The sequence below is a fragment of the Armigeres subalbatus genome, chromosome 3 (assembly GCF_024139115.2).
Source record: "Armigeres subalbatus isolate Guangzhou_Male chromosome 3, GZ_Asu_2, whole genome shotgun sequence".
NCBI classification, from domain to species: Eukaryota; Metazoa; Arthropoda; class Insecta; order Diptera; family Culicidae; genus Armigeres; species Armigeres subalbatus.
In genome coordinates this window covers 389,342,440-389,363,408 of record NC_085141.1, presented here as the reverse complement: position 1 = coordinate 389,363,408, position 20,969 = coordinate 389,342,440, and the positions used below count along the sequence as shown (strand labels likewise).

The following is a 20,969-nucleotide window of genomic DNA, read 5'->3' as shown; positions in this document are numbered from 1 at the left end:
CCTGCTCTTGCTTCCTTGTACCGATCTCTATTCGATCGGGTAGCCGACACCAACATCCGGTTTCTGGCAACGTTCTTCTCGTCTGTCACTCTCTGACACTCCACATCGAACCAACCCGTCCTGAGTCGCCTCTGTGCAGTGCCTACCACTTCTCGTGCTGTAGTGCTCACCGCTCTATTGGTCGACTCCCATAGATCATTGATGTTGTCGCTATCGTTGATTGCACTTATCCGTTCATCGAGATTTTGGCGGTACTCAGCCGATACCCCTCCCGCCGACAATCGCTGGATACAGTTGACAACCGTGATCGAATTTTACTGACAATGAATGTCCGCACATCAATAACATCCGAGAAATGGCGCCCATTCACCAGAACATGGTCTATCTGGCTACAAGTTTCACCATTTGGGTACCTCCAGGTGTGCTTTCGGATATTCTTTCGTGCAAAGTAGGTGCTACTGATGGCCACGCCTTGGTAGCAGTGAAATTTAGTAGCCGTAGGCCGTTGTCATTGGTAGCGAAGTGAAGGCTCTCCCTACCGATTATGGGACGGAAAAATCCTCTCTACCGACCTGAGCATGAGCGTCTCCGATAACAATTTTCACGTCATGCTTTAGACACTCTCCATAGGCTTTGTCAAGACATTCATAAAACGTGTCCTTCACGTCGTCGGATTTATCGTTTGTCGGTTTTACGTACCGTTGATTAGGCTGTAATTGAAGAACACAGAGATTCGTTCGCTAATGGGTTTCCACCGCATCACTCGCTTCATCTGCTTGCCCATCACTACGAAACCAACTCCATACTCTGCTTTTCCGCCGCCGCTGTGATAAATGTTATACTTGAATGCAGTGTTGGTCGTGAGGTCCACAGTTCGGAATTCACGTTCTCCGGATCACTCATCCAGGTTCATTTAGGGTCCTGACATTCCAGGTATCGAGTTTCCAATCATAGTCGTTGCCGGGTCGGTTGCCAAAAACAACGTTCTTCTTTTCTTCTCCATTTTTCGAGGCATTGAGAGGCTTCAGTAAGCTACCTTACCGGGGTCGTGTTACCTACATCGCACTAGTGGGGCTGCCACCTTAGGTAAGCGATACAGCATTTCGTTAATCGGGCGCTGGGTACCAGGCAGATGCTGTTTGAGCCGCACCTATTTGTGAACAGACGCTCGAGGCGTACCTTCTCACTCTAGCTGATGTCAGAAGGACAGCAGTGCCCAGGCTGCACTACCAGCTAAGTACATAACCCGATCTTTTGTCCTCGGACGACCAGTGGTAGCGTGAAATAGAAACTTGTGGGGATCAGAGCTATGTTGGGCGCTCCTTCCTTGATGTTAACCCACCATTTTGCAGCCCATAATATGTTTCCTCAAATAATTAAAATTATAAAAAGTGGCGAGAAAATTAACGTTCAGTAGAAATCATTTATATTTTTTCTGGATTTTGCTAAAACAAAAAGGTATACCGACAACCTGTCTGAGCCCACCTGTTTATTCGAAAACAAAAAAACATTTTTTTTGTGCCAACCCTATGCACTCGCATTTCTGAAGTGCGGAGTCCATCGAGGTGGGAAGTGCGCAATAAGTGATACTTTCGAGAATTCTGAATGTTTAGTTTCCATAAAATAGAACAAATATTTCAGGAAAGAGCATGGCGAGCAACTCTTCGTTCACATATTTTCACCAATCTACTGAGAAAGCAGTAGAAGAATGCCTGGTGATAAACACAACGATTTGTTTTTCCATACATTTCTTGTGTACAAACGGCAATTCAAAGGACAGTCGTCAGGAACATACGTCGCCCGTTGGGAAATTTCGGCAGAAGCAAAATTTGGCTTCTTCCGGAGGAATACTTGGCTCTCAAGGTGGTGTTCGTGACAAGTGCTGACCTCCTGTGGAGTTCAAGCGAAAAACTTGCCGAGGATGAGTTTTTCAAGTTCGAACTTTTCCAATCCGGTCGTCGAAATTACACTTTGGATAAACTGAGTGAAGAAAAGAGCAAAATATTACAGAGTTGGAGTTGGTTTCCCTGTTTCTTCATATTCATTTACTTTCTATTAGCAGTCGATCAGTGTGGAACTCTGCCAAGGACGTCTTGAATCTTGATTGATCCAGCAGAAAAGAAACGATCTGGTGCTTCTATGACTCATTTTGGGCCAATACTGTTTTGAATGCTCCTGTCCATTTGAGGGAGACCATGAAGCATCCCCCGCAGCACTTGGCTCATTTGTTTCGTACCAAAGAAAGAACGCGTGTGGAAGCAAAGCGTCGAGAATTGCACAACTAGTATCTAATCCTACGGGAACTTTCCAAGCGGAAGTAGTGGAACAGCTAGCTGAGGAGGATGAAATCAGGAATTGCTAGACGGCGTGATTAACAGCTCACGAATCGAAAAAACTTTGGCGAGCTCTCTCCGATTAATGTTTTCATTTATGTTTCATGTTATCTTTACATTCCTTTATTTATCAAAGCTGTTTGGGTCCGATCGATTTCTGAGTGGATAACAGGACTATAATAACATAAAAATATATTCAGAAAGCAAAATAGTGCTTTTGTGCGAAAACAAAAAGAAATGGTTTACAAAAGTTAAGGGCTTTCAAAAATGGAAACTGCTGTAAAACGACATTACTTGACCATTTTTTTCCGCAACCATTCCATCCGGATGGATTTCAATTTTAGATTCATACACCCAAAAAACAAATCTTACAATTACTGTATACAATCCTGGCATAAACTTTTCTACAAGGTTTAATACAAGAATTTAAAGCAATGATTGTATTAATTTTTTTTCGAAATTGTATATGTGAAAATTTCATATCGTTTCTGTTAGGTTATTATGCAGAACTGTATTAAAATCGGCCTTCCGCTAGTTGGGTGTACTAATTTGGGGTCAGTTGTCTCCGGATCAAGTGGCAATTTACAAATTTAGCTCAAAACAGATCTTGTGACACCCCAAACTTCATGATTTTATAATAAAAAAAATAGAAAACGAGAAAAAATAACCATTTTTCAATGATATTTCATAAGGCCTGATAACAACGAGCAACTATGTAACTATGTCGATCCACACAGCACTATCGAAGCAAACAGCACACTTGAGGATTCCGTTCGTTACCGCTTTCATTTATAGTTCCTCAAGTTTCTGTTATTAACATTTCATCTTGGCTTCAGCAGAAATCTGCTCAGCACCGACGTTCACCAACATAAGCACATAACTGAATACATAATTATAATTCCTTGTGAACTCTGACTTGCACGACCCGACCACTGTCGTGTTTGTGTGTAATTACTGCAGTTGTACTCACCGGAAGCGGGTAATTTTTCGCACTCCAACAGAGTGGCTTGAAGGATCCTTTCCGGGTCGCTAGCTGGAAACTTTTGAAGTTGTTCTGCCAGTCGTACGAGATGAGGCGCGTCTCGAGCGACATCCCGGCCAGTTCTAGGGGGGAACCGATCCGCACCGGATTGGATCCGCTGTGCATGGAATAAAGGAAAAATTTCCGCATGCATTAGGATATTTTTTTGTTTCACTAACATTTTGCGATTCACTCGAAGCATTCGAAAACCTAAGAAGTTACTTACGGAACCAGTGTGTCGATTCCAAGTGAGTGCAGCACCGTGGGTAAGCTCGGCAAAGAATGGCACGTGGTCAACTCTTTTTGTCGCGGGTAATATAGGGTTAACACCAGACAAGTTTCCTCCCTGGCGGTCAATCCGCCAAGGGTAATGGCCGCTCTTTTAGAGCTGTCATAAATGCACTCGGCAATCAACCGATCGCCGGGCAGCACCTTCACAGGGGAGTCAAGCCTTCTGTACTCCTGATAGTTGTAATCTATGCTCTTATCGTGCGCAATGGGCAACAGTTCCTCACGGTACCGGATCTGCCTCAGCTTAATCTGCCGTCCGATCTGATGGGTCTTCATCATCACGCCAAACACGTTGATTCCATCGCGAGGAAACGCCTTCCGAGTGCATTCACCCACGCAGTGGCCCTCGGATAGCACGTGTTCCTGACCGGGGGGAATAATGTGCCTCCAGTTGGGATCCATGCCTACCGACAGCACCCCCGCATCGTAGCTTCTCACCGAACTGGTGTAGTAGATTTTGATTCCGGAGCTGTCTACCATCAGTTTCGATTTTACCCCATGGTTTTCGGAAACCTCTTCAGTTGGACTACTGTAGTGCGTCTCCATTAGAAAGAACCGGGCCTGGTTTGAGTCCATGGGATAGCCGACTTCGGCGGGGAATGAGAAACCCTGGAAAGGAAAATGTTGAATTTCTGTATACAATTCGCTCAGTAATAAAAAATAACGCAATGAAATTCAAACAAACTCGTAAAAAAGGGTTAAATTTATTGCAATGCATGTCTCTGTCAGATTTTTATGATACAAACGATATATTTCGGGGGAAAGTATGACACAGCGAACACAAACTCACCTCCGAACCACGCGTCCACGCGGCAACAATCGAATTGCAGGTCAGAATGGACCGATCCGTCTTGTAGCAGGCACGGCCCGCCTCCCGTGACAGAATTTCCAAATCCGGTGACGAACCTTGACATTCGTGCAGGATTATGTGGTTCAGATAGGGCACGCTTGATGACGAATCGAACACCGGCTCGTACTGCAATAGGGAAGAGAAACGGAAAATTTATTTTACTAACTGTGAATCAAACGAATCAATGGTAAAAATTTGCAACACTGCAATGGCAATGTAAAATTGTTTTATTTTATAATTTATAGAAAACAGCAGAGCATTAGAAGTATGACTAGAAACAAGACCTCGCTGTCGAAATAGTTTTTCACACGTAACTTAGGTTACGCATGAGATTGTTTAGAAGCAATTATTGACTAAATCGCTTGGGACTTTATTCATTGTTTTAATTTATTCACGCTCAATTCGAAACCACACCCCTAAGAATATTCGCCAAGGTCGAAACGGTAAAATCAGAACCATCACTACGGCGAGCAATTTGATATTCAAACATGTTGGTGATGGTTTGCTTTCTGATTCTGACTGATTGATATGTTTTAAGCTGTTCCATTCGTTTCATTTGATCAATTTTAAATTGCCGTCCTTCCGTGCACGTTTCCATTCGAAAAGATCGGAGATAGAGCACTTTTTTCGCAATTGAAATCCACCGCGCGCTTCGCTGTTCTGCTGGCGCTGGGCGGCCGACTTCACCCGCTCACGTGTGTCGTCGAGCGCAGATTTAAATCCGATGCAAATCGTATTCTTTGAGGTAGGTCAACCCATTCAACCGGTATGCGCATAGGTGTAGCAAGGCGAGGGCTCACCAAACGGTTTATAAATGATTTTTGTTTGATAAGATAAAAATTTAAAAATTTAAAAATTTAAAAATTTAAAAATTTAAAAATTTAAAAATTCAAAAATTTAAAAAGCGTTTCAAGATTGCCATAGTGTTGGCAGTTTTCGTCGGCTGCAAGTTGCATCACATACAGCAGTTTGCGGTGCTCAGTTTTTCCATTCACGAAAATATAGAGTTGTGTTCGTTGTGCTGATGAGAGCTCTTTCATACCACGCGCGTGGCCAGTCAACTGCCAGACTGTTGGGTTCCACCTTTGGCAGCTCGGCTTGTAGTACTAGGTGCTGGTGGATTTGATCGGCGGAGGGGTTTTGTAGGATTTGGCGGGGAATGTGAGATAAATTTGAAAGGATTTGTTTGATGTCGGGATTGTCCATTGGAGTTACTGGGCGAGGAATTGCGTGGAAAATAAGGGATTTGTAGTGAGGAATGGAATCGATCTCTTTAATATGTCTATTGATTGCTAGACTCTTCGCTTTCAGCGCTGGAACTGCCAGGCCTAAGGCACCGTGCTTCTTCTTCCGGACAAGTTGCATTATGGGAACGCGGGCGACTATTCCTCTCCATAGAAATGTTCCCATCGACGACGTGATTTTGGCCGTATGAATGCCGAACGGTGGCAGCACCGAAGACAGGTACCACAATCTCGCCGTGCCAAACGTGTTCATCATGATCACCTTCTGGTGCATTGTGAGTTTCCTTAACGATTGCAGCCACATTTGCTGCGCAAACTTGCCCACCATTGCGTTCCAATTAATCGTTGTCATTAATCGAATTGAGTTTACGAAGGAAATACCCAAAATTTTGGCTACATGAGTAGTCTGTAGCCACTGGGTTTCAAACATATTCCCTTCGCAAAACCCCACATTCACCGCAACAGTTTTGCGCAAATTCAGTTGCGCGCCGGCGGCAAGACCAAAACGACGAAAAACTTCCCTCATCGCCTCGATCTGCCACGTTGACGTCACGATCACGCTGATGTCGTCGGCGTACGCAATAAGCAAATCTTCCCCACACACGTGTTCGAGCCGGCACACCAGTGGATGAAGGTAAAGAACGAAGAGGTGCATGGACAAAGGGTCGCTTGCCGCACCGAACGAGAAATATCGAACGAACGAGAGAGGTGCCCATTCACTAGTAGCCGGGAAGTCGATCGGCTGGCAATTCGCGCGAGAAGAGCAATGAGTTCCTCGTTGAATCCGAGCGACCGCATTGTGTCGAAGAGAAACGAATGCCGGACCCGATCGAAAGCGTTCTCGAGATCAAAACTGATGAGCTTACCGGGGCGACGGTGGTGACGGAGGCTAGCTATCCGATCTTTCAGAGCAAGAGTGGCCTGGAAGATGTTGCGCTCTGCGTTTGAACATTTCTGTCCGGCGCGTTCTAGCCGGGTTTTGACAATGCGAGAGAGAAGTTTGTAATCACTGTTTAGCAGCGATATCGGCCGGTACGCTCGGGCCGTATTTTCTCTACCCTTCTTTTTTACCAGCACAATGATACCCTCCACAAATTCATGTGGGAGATTGCCGGTGAGTGCTTCATTAAGAAGCAGGTTCAGTTCACGGTGGATGACGTTGAACATACGAAGGTAGAACTCTCGTGGGATACCGTCAGCTCCGGGAGATCGTTTCGGTGCACTCGCTCTAATAGCAGACAAAATCTCCGCTGGATCGTGGATCGTCTGGTGGTATTATTCGCTCACAAACAAGCCCATCCTCGTTGTTGTCTGCCGCTTCTTCCGTGTAGAGGCTCGAGAAAAAGGCGAACAGATTTGCTTCGATTTCATGGGGCTCATCAACTACCTCGTTGTCGAAATCAGCGTTGTCAGCCGTTTGCAGCTGCGTGATGGTCGTTTTTTTCCGTCGTCTTTCCCTCAGCTTGAAGATCGACATGGGCTCTCCCGCCAGGTGGGTTTCGTTTATACGCATAAACGTGTGGGAAAAATTCCGTTGTAGTGACAGCATTTCACTTTTTAAACTGTTTATGGTGGTCAACATTTCGGGATGTTGATAGTACCCATCGTACGCTAGCCCTAATTGCGCATAGAGAGGCTGGTGCGCATCGTGGAAATCCTCGTAAACGGATCGAGATTTCCACTTGAAGAACGTTTTGATTTTGGGCTTAGCATACGACAGCCACCATTCCATCCACGACCCGTAGTTTCTGCGCTGCCGAGTCCAATATTGCCACTTATAATGGAACTCGACAACGTTTTCTTCCGTCAGAAGATGCGGTCGCAGGGCCCAAAATCCGCGTCCGGGCTCATGTGGGGGGAGGATTGTGCTTTCCGATTGATGTACGTGAACCCGGGATCACGCGGACACAGCTTTTCCCACGCGTCCTGCAGCTGCAGTTGTTGGACGGCTGTTTTGAGGGACGGGCTTGTGTTCGGACTGGACGAATCGCATGCGCGCAGTACGCAATAGAAAACGCCAGCGATGATGATGTTTGCGGTGCGGTGACGGAGGTAGTAGGCCAGCGTGTCATTGAAGAAATCTTCTCTGGCTGCTCGCTGTGCAGTGCCGGAGGGAGCGTAAACATTACAGATGGTCGTGTCGTGCAGTCTCAGCGCAATCAACCGGCTGTCCAAACTCTTCTCGACGTGAGGGTGAGAGACTTCGATGTGATGCCTCTTCTCGTGTGATACATATTCGCGAAAACGACATAGCCAAGCAAGGAAAGCTGTTCGTTCTCGACTTCCTGCAGACACACGATATCGAGACTTTGGCTACTGATAGGGGTTCGGAGTGCGTTCAGTTTTGTTTGGTTCGTGATGGTTCCGATATTTATCGACGCAAGATTGCAGGACGCGAGAGTTATGGTTTGTTGTTCTCGTCCCGCTCGTCGTCTCCGTCGTCGCATCGTTGTTTCTTGCCGGGAGGACGACCTCGGCTCCGGCTACTTCTTGTCGATGACGAAGTATCATCCGTTTCGTTGCCGGCAGATCGGCTTTGCGACCGAATCGCGCTTACGGGCTTTCTGAATATATCCACCAATACCACTTCGGCGCATTGTGGTTGTGTGGTTGTTCGCAACGACGACGATGAAGAGCTGCGTGCCTGCTGTATTTGCAACAGTGGGCTGGGGGACACCGTTCGTGCGGTGCTTGCAGCTGGCTGACTTGTTGAGTGATTGTTTGAGCTAGACGGTTCGGTCTCACTCGTCGGCTTCGGTAGCTCGGGAAAGGCTTCCAGCGATGCTGGTCGAGGAGCGACAGAGCGCTGGCCGACCAGTTTAGCGATCGGGGGTTTGGCGCCGTTTGCCTTCTGCGGTGGTTGTCGTGGTCCAGCTTGCTTCATCACGTTGGCATAGCTCTTTTGGACCAGTAGTTTCTTGTTTTGCACACAAGAAATGCCAGTGTGAGCCTGTGTGAGTTTGCAAGAGGAAATCTGCCGCTTGTAGACGATATACGCCTGCTGGCCACCGATCGTGACCCACGAATCGATGTTGCGTTTTATGAGCATACGAGCCGACCATATGCCGAGCGGAATTTCACCGAACTCGAAACCATCACCCCACGTTAATTCCCGCAGCGAGATCGCTTCTCCGAACGCACTGAAGAACTCGACTATCTTCTCTTCGGAAACGTTTTCCGGCAAATCATGCACTTTCACTTCTACACTTCCATCTTCTATGGTTATTCGAAGCTTGTGCTTCTTCCCCGCAATATCTACTTCGTGTTTTTCATCGTGATCATCCACGATTTTTTGTGCGAGCGTCAGGTCCTTGACCTTGACGAACGCACATTGTTCACCGCGATGGCACTGGAGTCTCTCCACGTCTTCTTTCTTCAGTCCAAGCACTGTGCGGCAAAAGTCATGCACCTTCTCGAATGACGGCTTCACTGGGAAGCGCGAGTATTCGATTCGGAAAGTGTTTTCTCGCCTCATCGCGAAACACTAGAAGCGCGCGACGCGGCACGGCACTTGACTTTCGGAGAGCGCAATCGAAAACACGTCTGCTCGTCTCAGAAGTTGAGCGGTAACTTAAAAAATTTAAAAATTTAAAAATTTAAAAATTTAGAAATTTAAAAATTTAAAAATTTAAAAATTTAAAAATTTAAAAATTTAAAATTTAAAAATTTAAAATTTAAAAATTTAAAAATTTAAAAATTTAAAAATCTTGAAATTTAAAAATCTTGAAATTTTAAAATCTAAAATTTTAAAATCTAAAATTTTAAAACTAAAAATTTAAAAATTTAAAATCTTTAAAATTTAAAAATTTAAAATTTAAAAATCTAAAATTTAAAATTTAAAATTTAAAAATCTAAAATTGAAAAATTGAAAAATTTAAAATTTAAAAATTTAAAATTTAAAAATTTAAAATTTAAAATTTAAAATTTAAAATTTAAAATTTAAAATTTAAAATTTAAAATTTAAAATTTAAAATTTAAAATTTAAAATTTAAAATTTAAAATTTAAAATTTAAAATTTAAAATTTAAAATTCAAAAATTTAAAATTTAAATTTTAGAATTTTAAATTTAAAATTTAAATTTTAAAATTTTAAAATTTAAGAATTTAAAATTTAAAAATTTAAAAATTTAAAAATTTAAAATTTAAAATTTAAAATTTTAAATTTTTAAAATTTAAAATTCAAAATTTAAAATTTTAAAATTTTAAAATTTAAAATTTAAAATTTAAAAATTTAAAATTTAAAATTTAAAATTTAAAAATTTAAAATTTAAAATTTAAAAATCTAAAATTTAAAAATTTAAAATTTAAAATTTAAAAATCTAAAAATTTAAAATTTAAAAATAAAAAATTCAAAAACTTAAAATTTAAAATTTAAAATCTTTAAAATTTAAAAATTTAAAATTTAAAAATCTAAAAATTCAAAAATTTAAAAATTTAAATATTTAAAAATTTGAAAATTTAAAAATTTAAAAATTTAAAACTTTAAAAATTTAAAAATCTAATAATTTAAAAATTTAGAAACTTTAAAATCTAAAAATTTTAAAATTCAAAAATTTAAAAATTCAAAAACTTAAAAATTTAAAAATTTGAAATCATCAAAATTTCTAAATTTAAAAATTTGAAAACTCAAAAATTTAAAAATTTAAAAATTTAAAAATTTAAAAATTTAAAAATTTAGAAATTTAAAAATTTAGAAATTTAAAAATTTAAAAAATTTAAAATTTAAAAATTTAAAATTTAAAATTTAAAATTTAAAATTTTAAAATTTAAAATTTAAAAATTTCAAAATTTAAAAACTTAAAAATTTAAATATTTAAAAATTTTAAAATTTAAAATTTTTAAAATTAAAAAATTTAAAAATTAAAAAATTTAAAAATTAAAAAAATTTTAAATTCTCAAATTTTCAAATTTTTAAGTTTTTAAATCTTTAAGTTTTTTAAATTTTCAAATTTTAATATTTTTAAATTTTAAATTTTTAAATCTTTAAATCTTTAAATTTATGAATTTCATAATTTTTAATTTTTAAAACCTTGAAATTTTTAAGTTTTTAAATTTTAAATTTTTAAATTTTTAAATTTTAAATTTTTAAATTTTAAATTTTTAAATTTTAAATTTTTAAATTTTTAAATTTTAAATTTTTAATTTTTAAATTTTTAAATTTTAAATTTTAATTTTTAATTTTAAATTTTAATTTTAAATTTTTAAATTTTAAATTTTAAATTTTTAAATTTTTAAATTTTAAATTTTAAATTTAAATAAAAGCTTGAAAATTTAAAAATTTGAAAATTTGAAAATTTTAAAATTTAAAAATTTAAAAATTTAAAAATTTAAAAATTTAAAAATTTAAGAATTTAAAAATTTAAAAATTTAAAAATTTAAAAATTTAGAAATTTAAAATTTAAAAATTTAAAAATTTAAAAATTTAAAAATTTAAAAATTTAAAAATTTAAAAATTTAAAAATTTAAAAATTTAAAAATTTAAAAATTTAAAAATATTAAAATTTGAAAATTTAAAAAACTTAAAGATTTAAAAACTTAAAAATTTGAAAATTTGAAAATTTAAAAATTTGAAAATTTAATTAAAAATTAAAAATTTAAAAATTTAAAAATTAAAAAATTTAAAAGTTTAAAAATTTAAAAAAATAATTTAAATTAAATAATTTAATTTAAAATTTTTAAAATTTTAAAATTTAACAATTTCAAAAATTTTAAATTTAAAAATTTAAAAATTTAAAAATTATAAAAAAAAATAAAAATTTAAAGGATTCTATCACAAACGCTCGAATGACACTCGCCCGAATTCCATACGCCCGAATGTAACAGTCGCCCGAATTCCATTCGCCCGAAAAGACCAAACGCCCGAAAAGACCATTCGCCCGAATGGACCACTCGCCCGAATGGACCGTTCGCCCGAATAGGTCATATATCCCTCCAGATTCTATACCAACATGTTATTTTATCTAATCATATTAAAAGAAAAAATATATAACCTGGAATATATGAGCGTTCCAGTTTGTCTAGTTTTTCATTATTTCTGCTTTTTTTAGATATCTTCTTAGCCTGCAGTGGTCGTAGGGTATCAGTGGTTGCATTTCTATCTTGTAGTTGGAACTGTTTTGGAACGTTGTAAAACGTAAGACTTCCTCGTTTCAAAAGCGTATTCCACTTATTGTGCCTCCCGATAATGTTATTGGAAGTTCGAGGAATACTGTTTAGGGTATTTTCATAGACCGGCCATAGTGAAGGGGAAAAAAGTGGGTCACCCCTACAACACTCCAGTAAAATGCTAATATCTTTGCGTAATAAACTCTAATCTACTTGCGGTTTTCAGCATAACATTCTGTATTTAATTCTACAAGAACTGAATGAGTATCATGGTTCTTGATCGTAAATTGTGCTGTCCAACTGCAAATCACTGTTTTTGGATGTCTCTGCATAGATTTTTCCGTATAAACTTCCAACGAGTTTAGCACCGCCCAAACGTTGACCGAATTGGCTGAAATTTTATCCAGAGCATCAAGGCATCAAATAGAACCGAATAAGAGGGCGGCCCATCAAAAAATTTGAAAAAGTGTTTTTTGAGGCACCCTAACCTTAATACTTAGGGAAGAAATCATGTCTTCAATACATTTATAAAGAACAATGTATGAAGAAAAGAAGGGCGAATTCCTAGTTGCTCCCTTATTTTTGACGATTGGTTTGAATAAATACCCTTGCAACGTTATTTTTCGCTACAGCTCTAATTATTAGATTTTGATTCATTTCAGGATGCTTGTGGACCGGTATAGGTGACCAGAATAAATAAACATATTTTAATATCTGATTCTCTCAACAATGCTGAGCGATTGAGACTGATTTTTTTCTATGTGAATGGATTGCAAGACAGTGATGAGTAGATTTTATTTATAATCAATGTTAAATGGTGCTTTACACCTCGGGAAAGTTTTCTGCCGGATTTTGGTCCCTGTGCCCTGGGAAAAAAATTGCGAGCCGAATTCCCGAGGAGTGAAGCTACATTAAAGGATTTTATGCATACATATATAAAGAAATCAATTTGAATATTATGAAAAAGAAAGTACATAACATCGTTATTTTTCTAATTATTTCACACATAAACGAAACGAATATTTAAATACATGTGAGAGACGTGTACAACAAAATATGAGATAAGTAGGAAATCAAATATACTATTTCTTTTTATTAGTCACAAAAAAATCTTTTCATCAAGTAAGGTGAAGAGTTTATTCGGAACCACAATCGACGAACAAATTTTGCTCCTACCTCACACCGGGTAACGAACAGTTTGTCGAATTCTAATTTTTCAAACAGATCCACCTATGCAAGCATCGCTGTAGGTAGGCAAAATTTCATTTCTGGAAATTTACCAACGGTAAATGATTTTCATACCCATCCATCAACAGAAAATAACGTTCGTTCTGACAACTCAGGTGGCATGCGTGCTTCCGACTTTGATTTTCTAAATGAACAATTGCATCACATGATAAATGCAATGTTCAAAGCAAATACCAAAACTGAAGCTGTTCAGGTTGATACCGAATTTACTCAAAAAATTGTTATTGAACTTCGTTTTAATGGATCCAAATAACTCTTCGAAAATTTTAAATTGGAATGCCCGCTCTTTAACGGGTAAGGAAGATGAACTATTCAACTTCCTATCAGTTCATAATGTGCACATTGCCATTATAACTGAAACATATTTAAAACCTGGACTCTTCATCAACAGAGATCCAAATTATTTTATTTACCGAAATGATCGTCTTGACAGCGCCTGTGGTGGGGTTGCCATTGTCATTAATAGAAGTATCAAACATAAATTATATTCTTCGTTTGAAACCAAAGTTTTCGAAACCTTGGAAGTTTCTGTTGAAACAAATTTTGGACAATTCTCTTTTATTGCTGCCTACTTGCCTTTCCAGTGCAATGGACAGCAAAGGAATTTGTTGAGAGCTGATCTTCAAATTCTAACTCGCAGTAAATCCAAAATTTTCATAATTGGTGACTTCAATGCCAAACACCGTTCATGGAATAATGCTCGAAGCAATTCCAATGGTAAAATTTTATTTGAAGATTGTTCTGCGGGATATTATACCATTCAATATCCCAATGGACCAACTTGTTTTTCTTCCAGCCGACATCCTTCTACAATTGTTTAGATTTAACGGATTCAAGTCAGCTGTGTGGCCAATTGGTAACTCATGCTGACTTTGACTCTGATCGCCCTACTGTGACGATTGAAATCTCGCAAGAAGCCATTAACAATCCAATCAGCTCTACTTTTAATTATCATAGAGCTGATTGGGATTTATATAAAACGTATATCAATAGGAACTTTGATGTTGATATTTCTCTCGATACCAAAAGTGATATTGATAATGCTCTCGTATCTTTGACAAATTTAATTGTCGAAGCCAGAGGCATTGCAATTCCTAAAAGTGAAATTAAATTCATTTTCCTTATCATTTACGACGATCTTCAGCTTCTGATCCTTCTTAAAAATGTTGGGCGAAGGAAATACCAAAGAACTCGCGATCTCGCGTGGAAAGTTATAAGTTATTCCAAAAAATATCAACTTTGAGAATAATGTCTCGAAGCTGGATACCAGTTCAACACCCTTTTGGAAATTAACGAAAATACTTAAAAAAAACCCTCAAAAGCCAATTCCAGCACTTGAAGCGGGAAATAATATTTTATTAACAAATGACGAAATGGCTCAAAAAGTTGCTCAACAGTTCGAGAGTGCCCATAATTTTAATCTAGGTCTCACTAGTCCAATTGAGGATCAGGTTACACGGAGCTTCGAAGACATTCTCAATCAAGTGAATGTTTTTGGCCCTTCGGAACTAGTTTAGATGAAATGATAGACGGATGATGATGGAATTTTCTACATACTTATCGAAAAACTTCCTGAGAGTTGTTTATCCGTTTGCTTTCTTCAATAGGCAAACTGTTTGAAAAGATTATTTTTTCAAATAGAATGATGCTGCATTTTAATGACACTTCTATTTTTAATTCAACTCAGTTATTAAGAGTTACGATTTTAATTCCACTCAACAAATCTGAAGGATATTCGACTAGAGTTGCTCTTCTTGATATAGACCAAGCATTTGACAGTGTTTGGCATTAAGGGTTGATTGTAAAATTGATGAATAATTTTCCCACATAAGCCGAGAGCTTCTTATTTGAAACCTTCTAGCAGACATATTGTTACTATGAATGGGATCCCAATTAGATTGTCTAGTGGAGCCAAACTTATAAACAGAAAATCAAAACTTTGTCTTAAGAACAAGTTTTTGATTTACAAACAAATTTTTAGACCATCCATGTTGCATTCTTCTATTATATGGTCGGGGTTCAGCCAAATCACACCAAGCGCCAATGGAAAATTTCCAATTTTTTCGATAAAGTTCTCGTGTGACAGATTCAATTAATCACAAATCGCATCAGACATCGTTCGACGCCATAGCTGAGGATATTTTACAACAAATGTACGCATGAACTGACATAGAATACTTTCTATTTTCCTTTTGCGAGCAAAATATCACAAGACAGTCTAAAAGCCGCTTGGTGCGGTTTGGTTGAACCCCGACCATATACCCTTTTAACATTGTAATTCCTACATGGTTCAATTAAACCAGAAAATTATAACTGCCAGAGGCAATTGAAATGTATTAATAATAACTAGAAATGTAACATAGCAAATAAGGATGATAGTGTTAAGAAAACACGGAACACCTAATCTAATGAATGCTTGTATTAGATAATTATCAAATAAAAGAAGTTAAAAAATATTAATGTTTTGATAGAAAGGGTTGAAGTCATTCCCGATGTTTAAAGACTATTTTTTGCACATTGCTTTAATTCAATTTCTTTTATATACAAGAAAGACATAACCTGCACACTAGGTTGATTGATATGGGTTTATGGCATTGGTTTTCTGATTGCGTCAAACATCTGATAAAATATATTTTATCTGATGCAAAGCTATTATCACCAAATTTTTGATTTTGTTGAATTGTGACAAATTTGATATGACATAATTCCTATGTTGTGATATTCGATTGCGTACGATTAGAATTTCATATCTCAAATTGCATTTTTGCTTATCATTCAGCACCTGTAATTCTTGGCCGTTTGACTTTAATTAACAATAAAATTGTACCGAAAGGCAATCATTTCACTGCAAAAAGGAAATTTTTCGTGGAAGCTCGGAGCCCCAAAACGTTAAATAACAAACTGAGCAAATGTCTGTCAGTTCGTTTGTATGCGTGTATGTATGTGCGCACAAAAGCTAAGAAAAATATTTGAGAATTTTTCATACAGCAATCTTTAGGCGATTTTCTTGCAACAGGCAAGAAAGGACACAAAGTCTTTTTGTTTCAAATCATTTCAAAGACAAGCCTCCTGGAATCCAAAACTATATGAAATTGCGTTTTCAAGGGCACCGCACTCAATACGGAAGCAACACGCAACTGTCATTTTTACTATTTTACGCATGCTGCGACGCAGCAATATCCCGTATTGAGTGCGGTTCGGTACCCCATTTAGTTTTGGAGTCTATTTAGTTTTGAATTCCGGGAGGCTTGTCCTTAAATCCGATTAAAACGCTTTATGCGTCTACAGTGCTGGGTACCATTATCACCCGCTCTTTCAAACACAGTAGGGTTAAGGGAGGGATTTCCGTCTTTTCGTCATAGTCTCGGAAACCAATAAAAAAGACACTGTTGTGCCAAATTCATCCGTGCCAAATCGTAAGCTCAGGAGAAACGTTCTGCTATAGTGGAGATCTAGCAAATGGATTGTTTCGTGTAACATTCTCGCAAGATGGTGGTAGAGGGGTTGAACGATACGTGAAAATACATTGAAAATTACACAATGTTTTTATTGTGTACATGCCACACTCGGCAGACAGTTTTTCAAGACGAACCATGCTATCCATACCGCCTTGTATTCAAATGCACTTCTGGATGATATGCCATTGAGGCTGTGTAATCTAATTGAGATGACAAACCACAACTTATGGGAGCCCATATTGAACGTTATATACATCACGAGAAGTAGGAAGGTCATCATGTTCTGCATTTCTGAATAATCACTCACCCGCTCTCTGAATAATCAAGTTCTTATAAATATATTTAGCTTTTCCAGTGAATACAACTTTTTTCGATAACTAGACAGACACCTCGCAGGTATCCACATTCCCTGAGACACAGTTACCAACTGCATCGTCTGGAAATATTTGCCCGTCTGGACATGATTGTACAGTCGTTTGCGCCGAGGTGCAAACTATATACAAATCGCATCTTTCGAGAAGCGCATAATTCCCATCCGCTCTTCCAATGCAACGATCGCGAAGATCGATACATTGAGAACCATCACTTGCTTGAGGAATTCCAGAAATGCATATGTTCTCTGTCCGATGGAAAATCTCCCCATTTAGACACCGCGCAGTGGTGGATAGCTCGTCAACACACACAATGTATTCTTCACAGTTACTCGTATCGGGGTGAGGAAGCTGTGTTCCATCCGGCATTCCAGCGCATAAACTATCAACCGTTACTTGGCAGGAATCCACATCCCCAGGAACACAAACTCCGAAGGTTTCTTGGAAAATGTATCCAGCATCACAGGTTCCCACAGTTGTTATTCCATCCATACATTCCAGATACAGGTTGCATTTTACTGGATCGGGAAAAATCTGGTTACCGTTCGGTACTCCAACGCAGTGTCCCCTAAGATCTTCACAATAAGAAACAGTTCCTGGAATGCAAATTCTATCAACGCTATGGAAAATGTGACCCTCTGTGCAGCTTCTTCCGACAGGATCTTCATTTTGACACTCGTAGTAATCTGCACAGTTTTCCGAATCCCAATGAGGTACCAACACTCCATCGATTTGTCCATCACAAATCGTGTCTAAAGGGTCAGTGGGTTCACAGCTTCCAGGAATGCAGTTCAACAGATCGTCATCAAACATCTGTCCTGGGTCACATGTGTCTGTTACAATGTTTCCTCCTTCGCATATGGCTATAACGTTGCAATCAGTTGGATGGGTCCTCCTCCATGGGTCATTTTCAGCACAACTCCAATCGAAAACATCGCAGGTCGTGTCATCACCAAGAACACATTCCAGAGTTTCTCGTTTATGAACCATCCCCGCGGGACAAAATTGTAGCTCAGATTCGCCATTGTTGCACCTTATTGATACATCGCAACGCAGTTCCTCCGACGGGTATGGATAAATACTATTAGTGAACCTTCCAACACACATCGTTTCCAGTGGGTCATATTCACATGTGGATTCATCGCCAGGGGTACATCGCAACATATGCTGATGGAAAATGTGCTGATATGGGCAAAGAGCTGCGCTAACTTGATCGTTATTACAAGTGACAAATATGTGGCAGTAGTTTGGATGTTGAGCGATTTGGTCATTGCACGGCAGTAGCGAGCATTCTTCGATTTCACCGGGAGCGCATCGTCCTAAATCTTCTACAAAGATTCCACCAGGTGAACAGAACATCAGACTAGGAGATCCGTTTTGGCACTGTATGTACCTCTCACATTCACCAGGAAAAGGCAAAACTGCATTCGGATTGGTTGTACAACTGTCCGCAAGAGATATGCAGGTTTCAGGATTTTCCTGAACTCCAAGGATGCAGTCAAGTGTACCAGGTTCCACGATATAACCGACTGGACAGGATATTTCAGTATAATCTACAACATTGCAGCTTACGATCTTCGTACAATCCGTCGGATGGGGAAATCTAGCCCAAATTGGTTGATTATAACACATAGTTTCAAGAGAGGATGGTTGACAGTCATTCTGGGTTCCAGGGATGCACATGAGCCATCTTTGGCTCCATATTCTTCCCGATGCGCAGAAATTAATCTGAGGAGTTGCACTGTCCAAACATTGGATGTATATATCACATGTATCCTCCGAATGCTGAAACACATCACCACTCGTTGAGTTTGTACAAATTTGATCCAGTGACTCACAGGTACCGTCGCTTGAAATGCTTCCTACTATGCATGTCACATTCCTTGCATGAAAGATCCGACCACGTGGGCAATCCTGCTCAATCGACTCATCATTATTACATTGAACAAACGATTGACAGCGGTCGGGATGCACTAATATTTGATTTGTTCTGTTCACACACATCTCCTCTAAGGGGAGTGCCTCACAAGTTGGTACATCACCAGGAAAGCAAATTTGAAAATCTTCTCGAAATATATATCCCTCAGGACAGGGCTCCAAGATGGTATTATTCTCTGAACACCTAATGCCAATATCGCAATGGTCAGGGTGTTTCCAGCCATCATCTTCATTACCATCACAAGGAAATGCGAGCAATTCGCACCCGTCCAATCTTCCGATGACGCATTTGGATTCTAGTTCATCGAAAATCATCCCCCGTTCACATTCTTGCACAATAGCCTCGTTTGCACCGCACAAGATGAATCTACCACAATCTCTAGGATATGCAACGAGTTGTCCTTCTGTCTTGTTAACGCACTCGATTTCCGCCGTCCATGGTTCACATGTTTCTGCATTGCCCAGCACACACGCCCCATTCACCTGAGACCATATTTCGTCATCGTGACACTGATAGATTACTTCCTCTCCTTCATTGCAAAAAATGAAGGCACTGCAATCGTCTGTACTCTCAAAAAAGGCGTACGAAGGTACCGTACCACAGATCTCGCTTGCTCCAGAAGTTTGAGCCGTTGACAGAACGGCCAACGCCAGCTGGATTTCTGTTAAGAATCTCCACCGCATAACGATTCCGACGACCGAGCTGAACTGACTGAAATAAAATGTAGCAAATGACTTAGCCGGTCTATATTTAATGGGCCCAGCCCGTTTCCGACCGGATTAGTGTGCTGATAAACCTGCGTAATCGACGAAACAATTTGAAGATAAAATTAGAACGAACTTATCTGCTTCCACTGTTTTTGGTTGAATTTTCGGAATATTGGACTTTTAGTGCTGAAAATTTGATATCGAGACAAAATTTTCAAAACGACTTATCTGCTTTTGTAAACAAAGATTCAAATGACGATTTGACGAATCTGATAGCACTTCGACGCAAACCACGGAGATTTGAGATTACGCATTTTATGTTTCAAAATCACCCACCTGGAATTGTAATATAGAGGTGGGTATTTCAAATTTACGAAAATGTGTTAAAAGCACCCATCTTGAAATTGTATTAAGTAGTCTCGAATGTGGGTCTCTTTTACTCTATTAAGGCTGACAATAAACTTAGCAATCTTGATCAAAGCGACATTGCAAGTGATTTATTGTTCGAGAATTTAATAAAAATTTGAATCATCATTTGAGTTTTTTTTTTCTTTTTAAAAGATCCGTGAATAGACATTTTTCATGGAGGAAGAGAAGAAGCTTCTAAGGCTCTATAAAAAGTAATCAATTTTACAATAACGACGATTTTCTCTCATTCGCACTAATACTAATACAAATTTGCCATAAAATGATTTGAAGTTGCTACGACACACATTGTTTTTAATATCCATAGAGAGATACGAGACAGCAGAAAAAAAAATGCTGTGATCAATGCATTCTACCCAGATCTTTATTCGATCGTGCTCGCAAAATGAGTGAGTTTTTCAAAACGCAGTTTAAGTTTGACATAATGGTTTGTGCAACTAATTGAATGGAACAGTACCATCGAATACAACTTGTTTGTTTTTTTGTAGAAATTTTTTGAAGAAATTTTTAGAGGTGCTTCTGGAGTCACTCATGAGGAAATTGCCAGAGGAAATCTTGGAAGAATCTCTGAAGAAACATTTCGAGGAATGAATTGAGCAACTACTAGAGGAACTTTCGGAGGAATCCCCGGAGGAATTTTCTAAAGCACTACTGGATACATTTTTGGCCGGTATTCTTCTGGATTTCTTGAGGAATTTCTGGAGGTATTTTTAAAGAAATTCCCGGATGAACTTCCAGAAAAATTCCTGAAAACTTTCTGGAGAGCGGAGAAATTTTTGAAGGGTGGAGAAAATTCCGGAAGAATATTTGCAATAATAACTGTAGCGAATGAGCAATAATAACTATAGCGTGATCACATTGCTGAACGCCGCCTCTCCCAAATTTTACACCGCCGACTAACATCAATTGCAAGGGAGTTCGTGGGGCAGTACCAGGCGGGATTTATGGGTGAACGCTCTACCACAGACCAGGTGTTC

The 20,969-nt window shown here is 38.5% G+C and overlaps 2 protein-coding genes across 2 annotated transcripts in view; both read right to left on the bottom strand.

The window, feature by feature from the left end:
• LOC134223878 (MOXD1 homolog 2-like) overlaps nucleotides 1-20,969 on the bottom strand; it is a 634,833-nt gene that overhangs the window by 6,516 nt on the left and 607,348 nt on the right. Inside the window, exons 5-7 of the mRNA XM_062703101.1 lie at nucleotides 4,436-4,621; nucleotides 3,581-4,254; nucleotides 3,304-3,472 (exon numbers count right to left, since the gene is read on the bottom strand). Of these exons, the coding sequence (XP_062559085.1) occupies nucleotides 3,304-3,472; nucleotides 3,581-4,254; nucleotides 4,436-4,621 (1,029 nt within the window). The remainder of the gene's footprint in view (nucleotides 1-3,303; nucleotides 3,473-3,580; nucleotides 4,255-4,435; nucleotides 4,622-20,969) is intronic.
• LOC134223876 (uncharacterized) lies at nucleotides 16,861-19,545 on the bottom strand. Its single transcript, XM_062703100.1, has one exon. It carries the CDS (start codon nucleotides 19,540-19,542, stop codon nucleotides 16,927-16,929), a length of 2,616 nt encoding a protein of 871 aa, XP_062559084.1. The 5' UTR covers nucleotides 19,543-19,545; the 3' UTR covers nucleotides 16,861-16,926.

What these genes read in the sequence shown, in the direction of transcription:
- LOC134223876 (XM_062703100.1), bottom strand. Translation starts at nt 19,542, where the DNA reads ATGCGGTGGAGATTCTTAACAGAAATCCAGCTGGCGTTGGCCGTTCTG.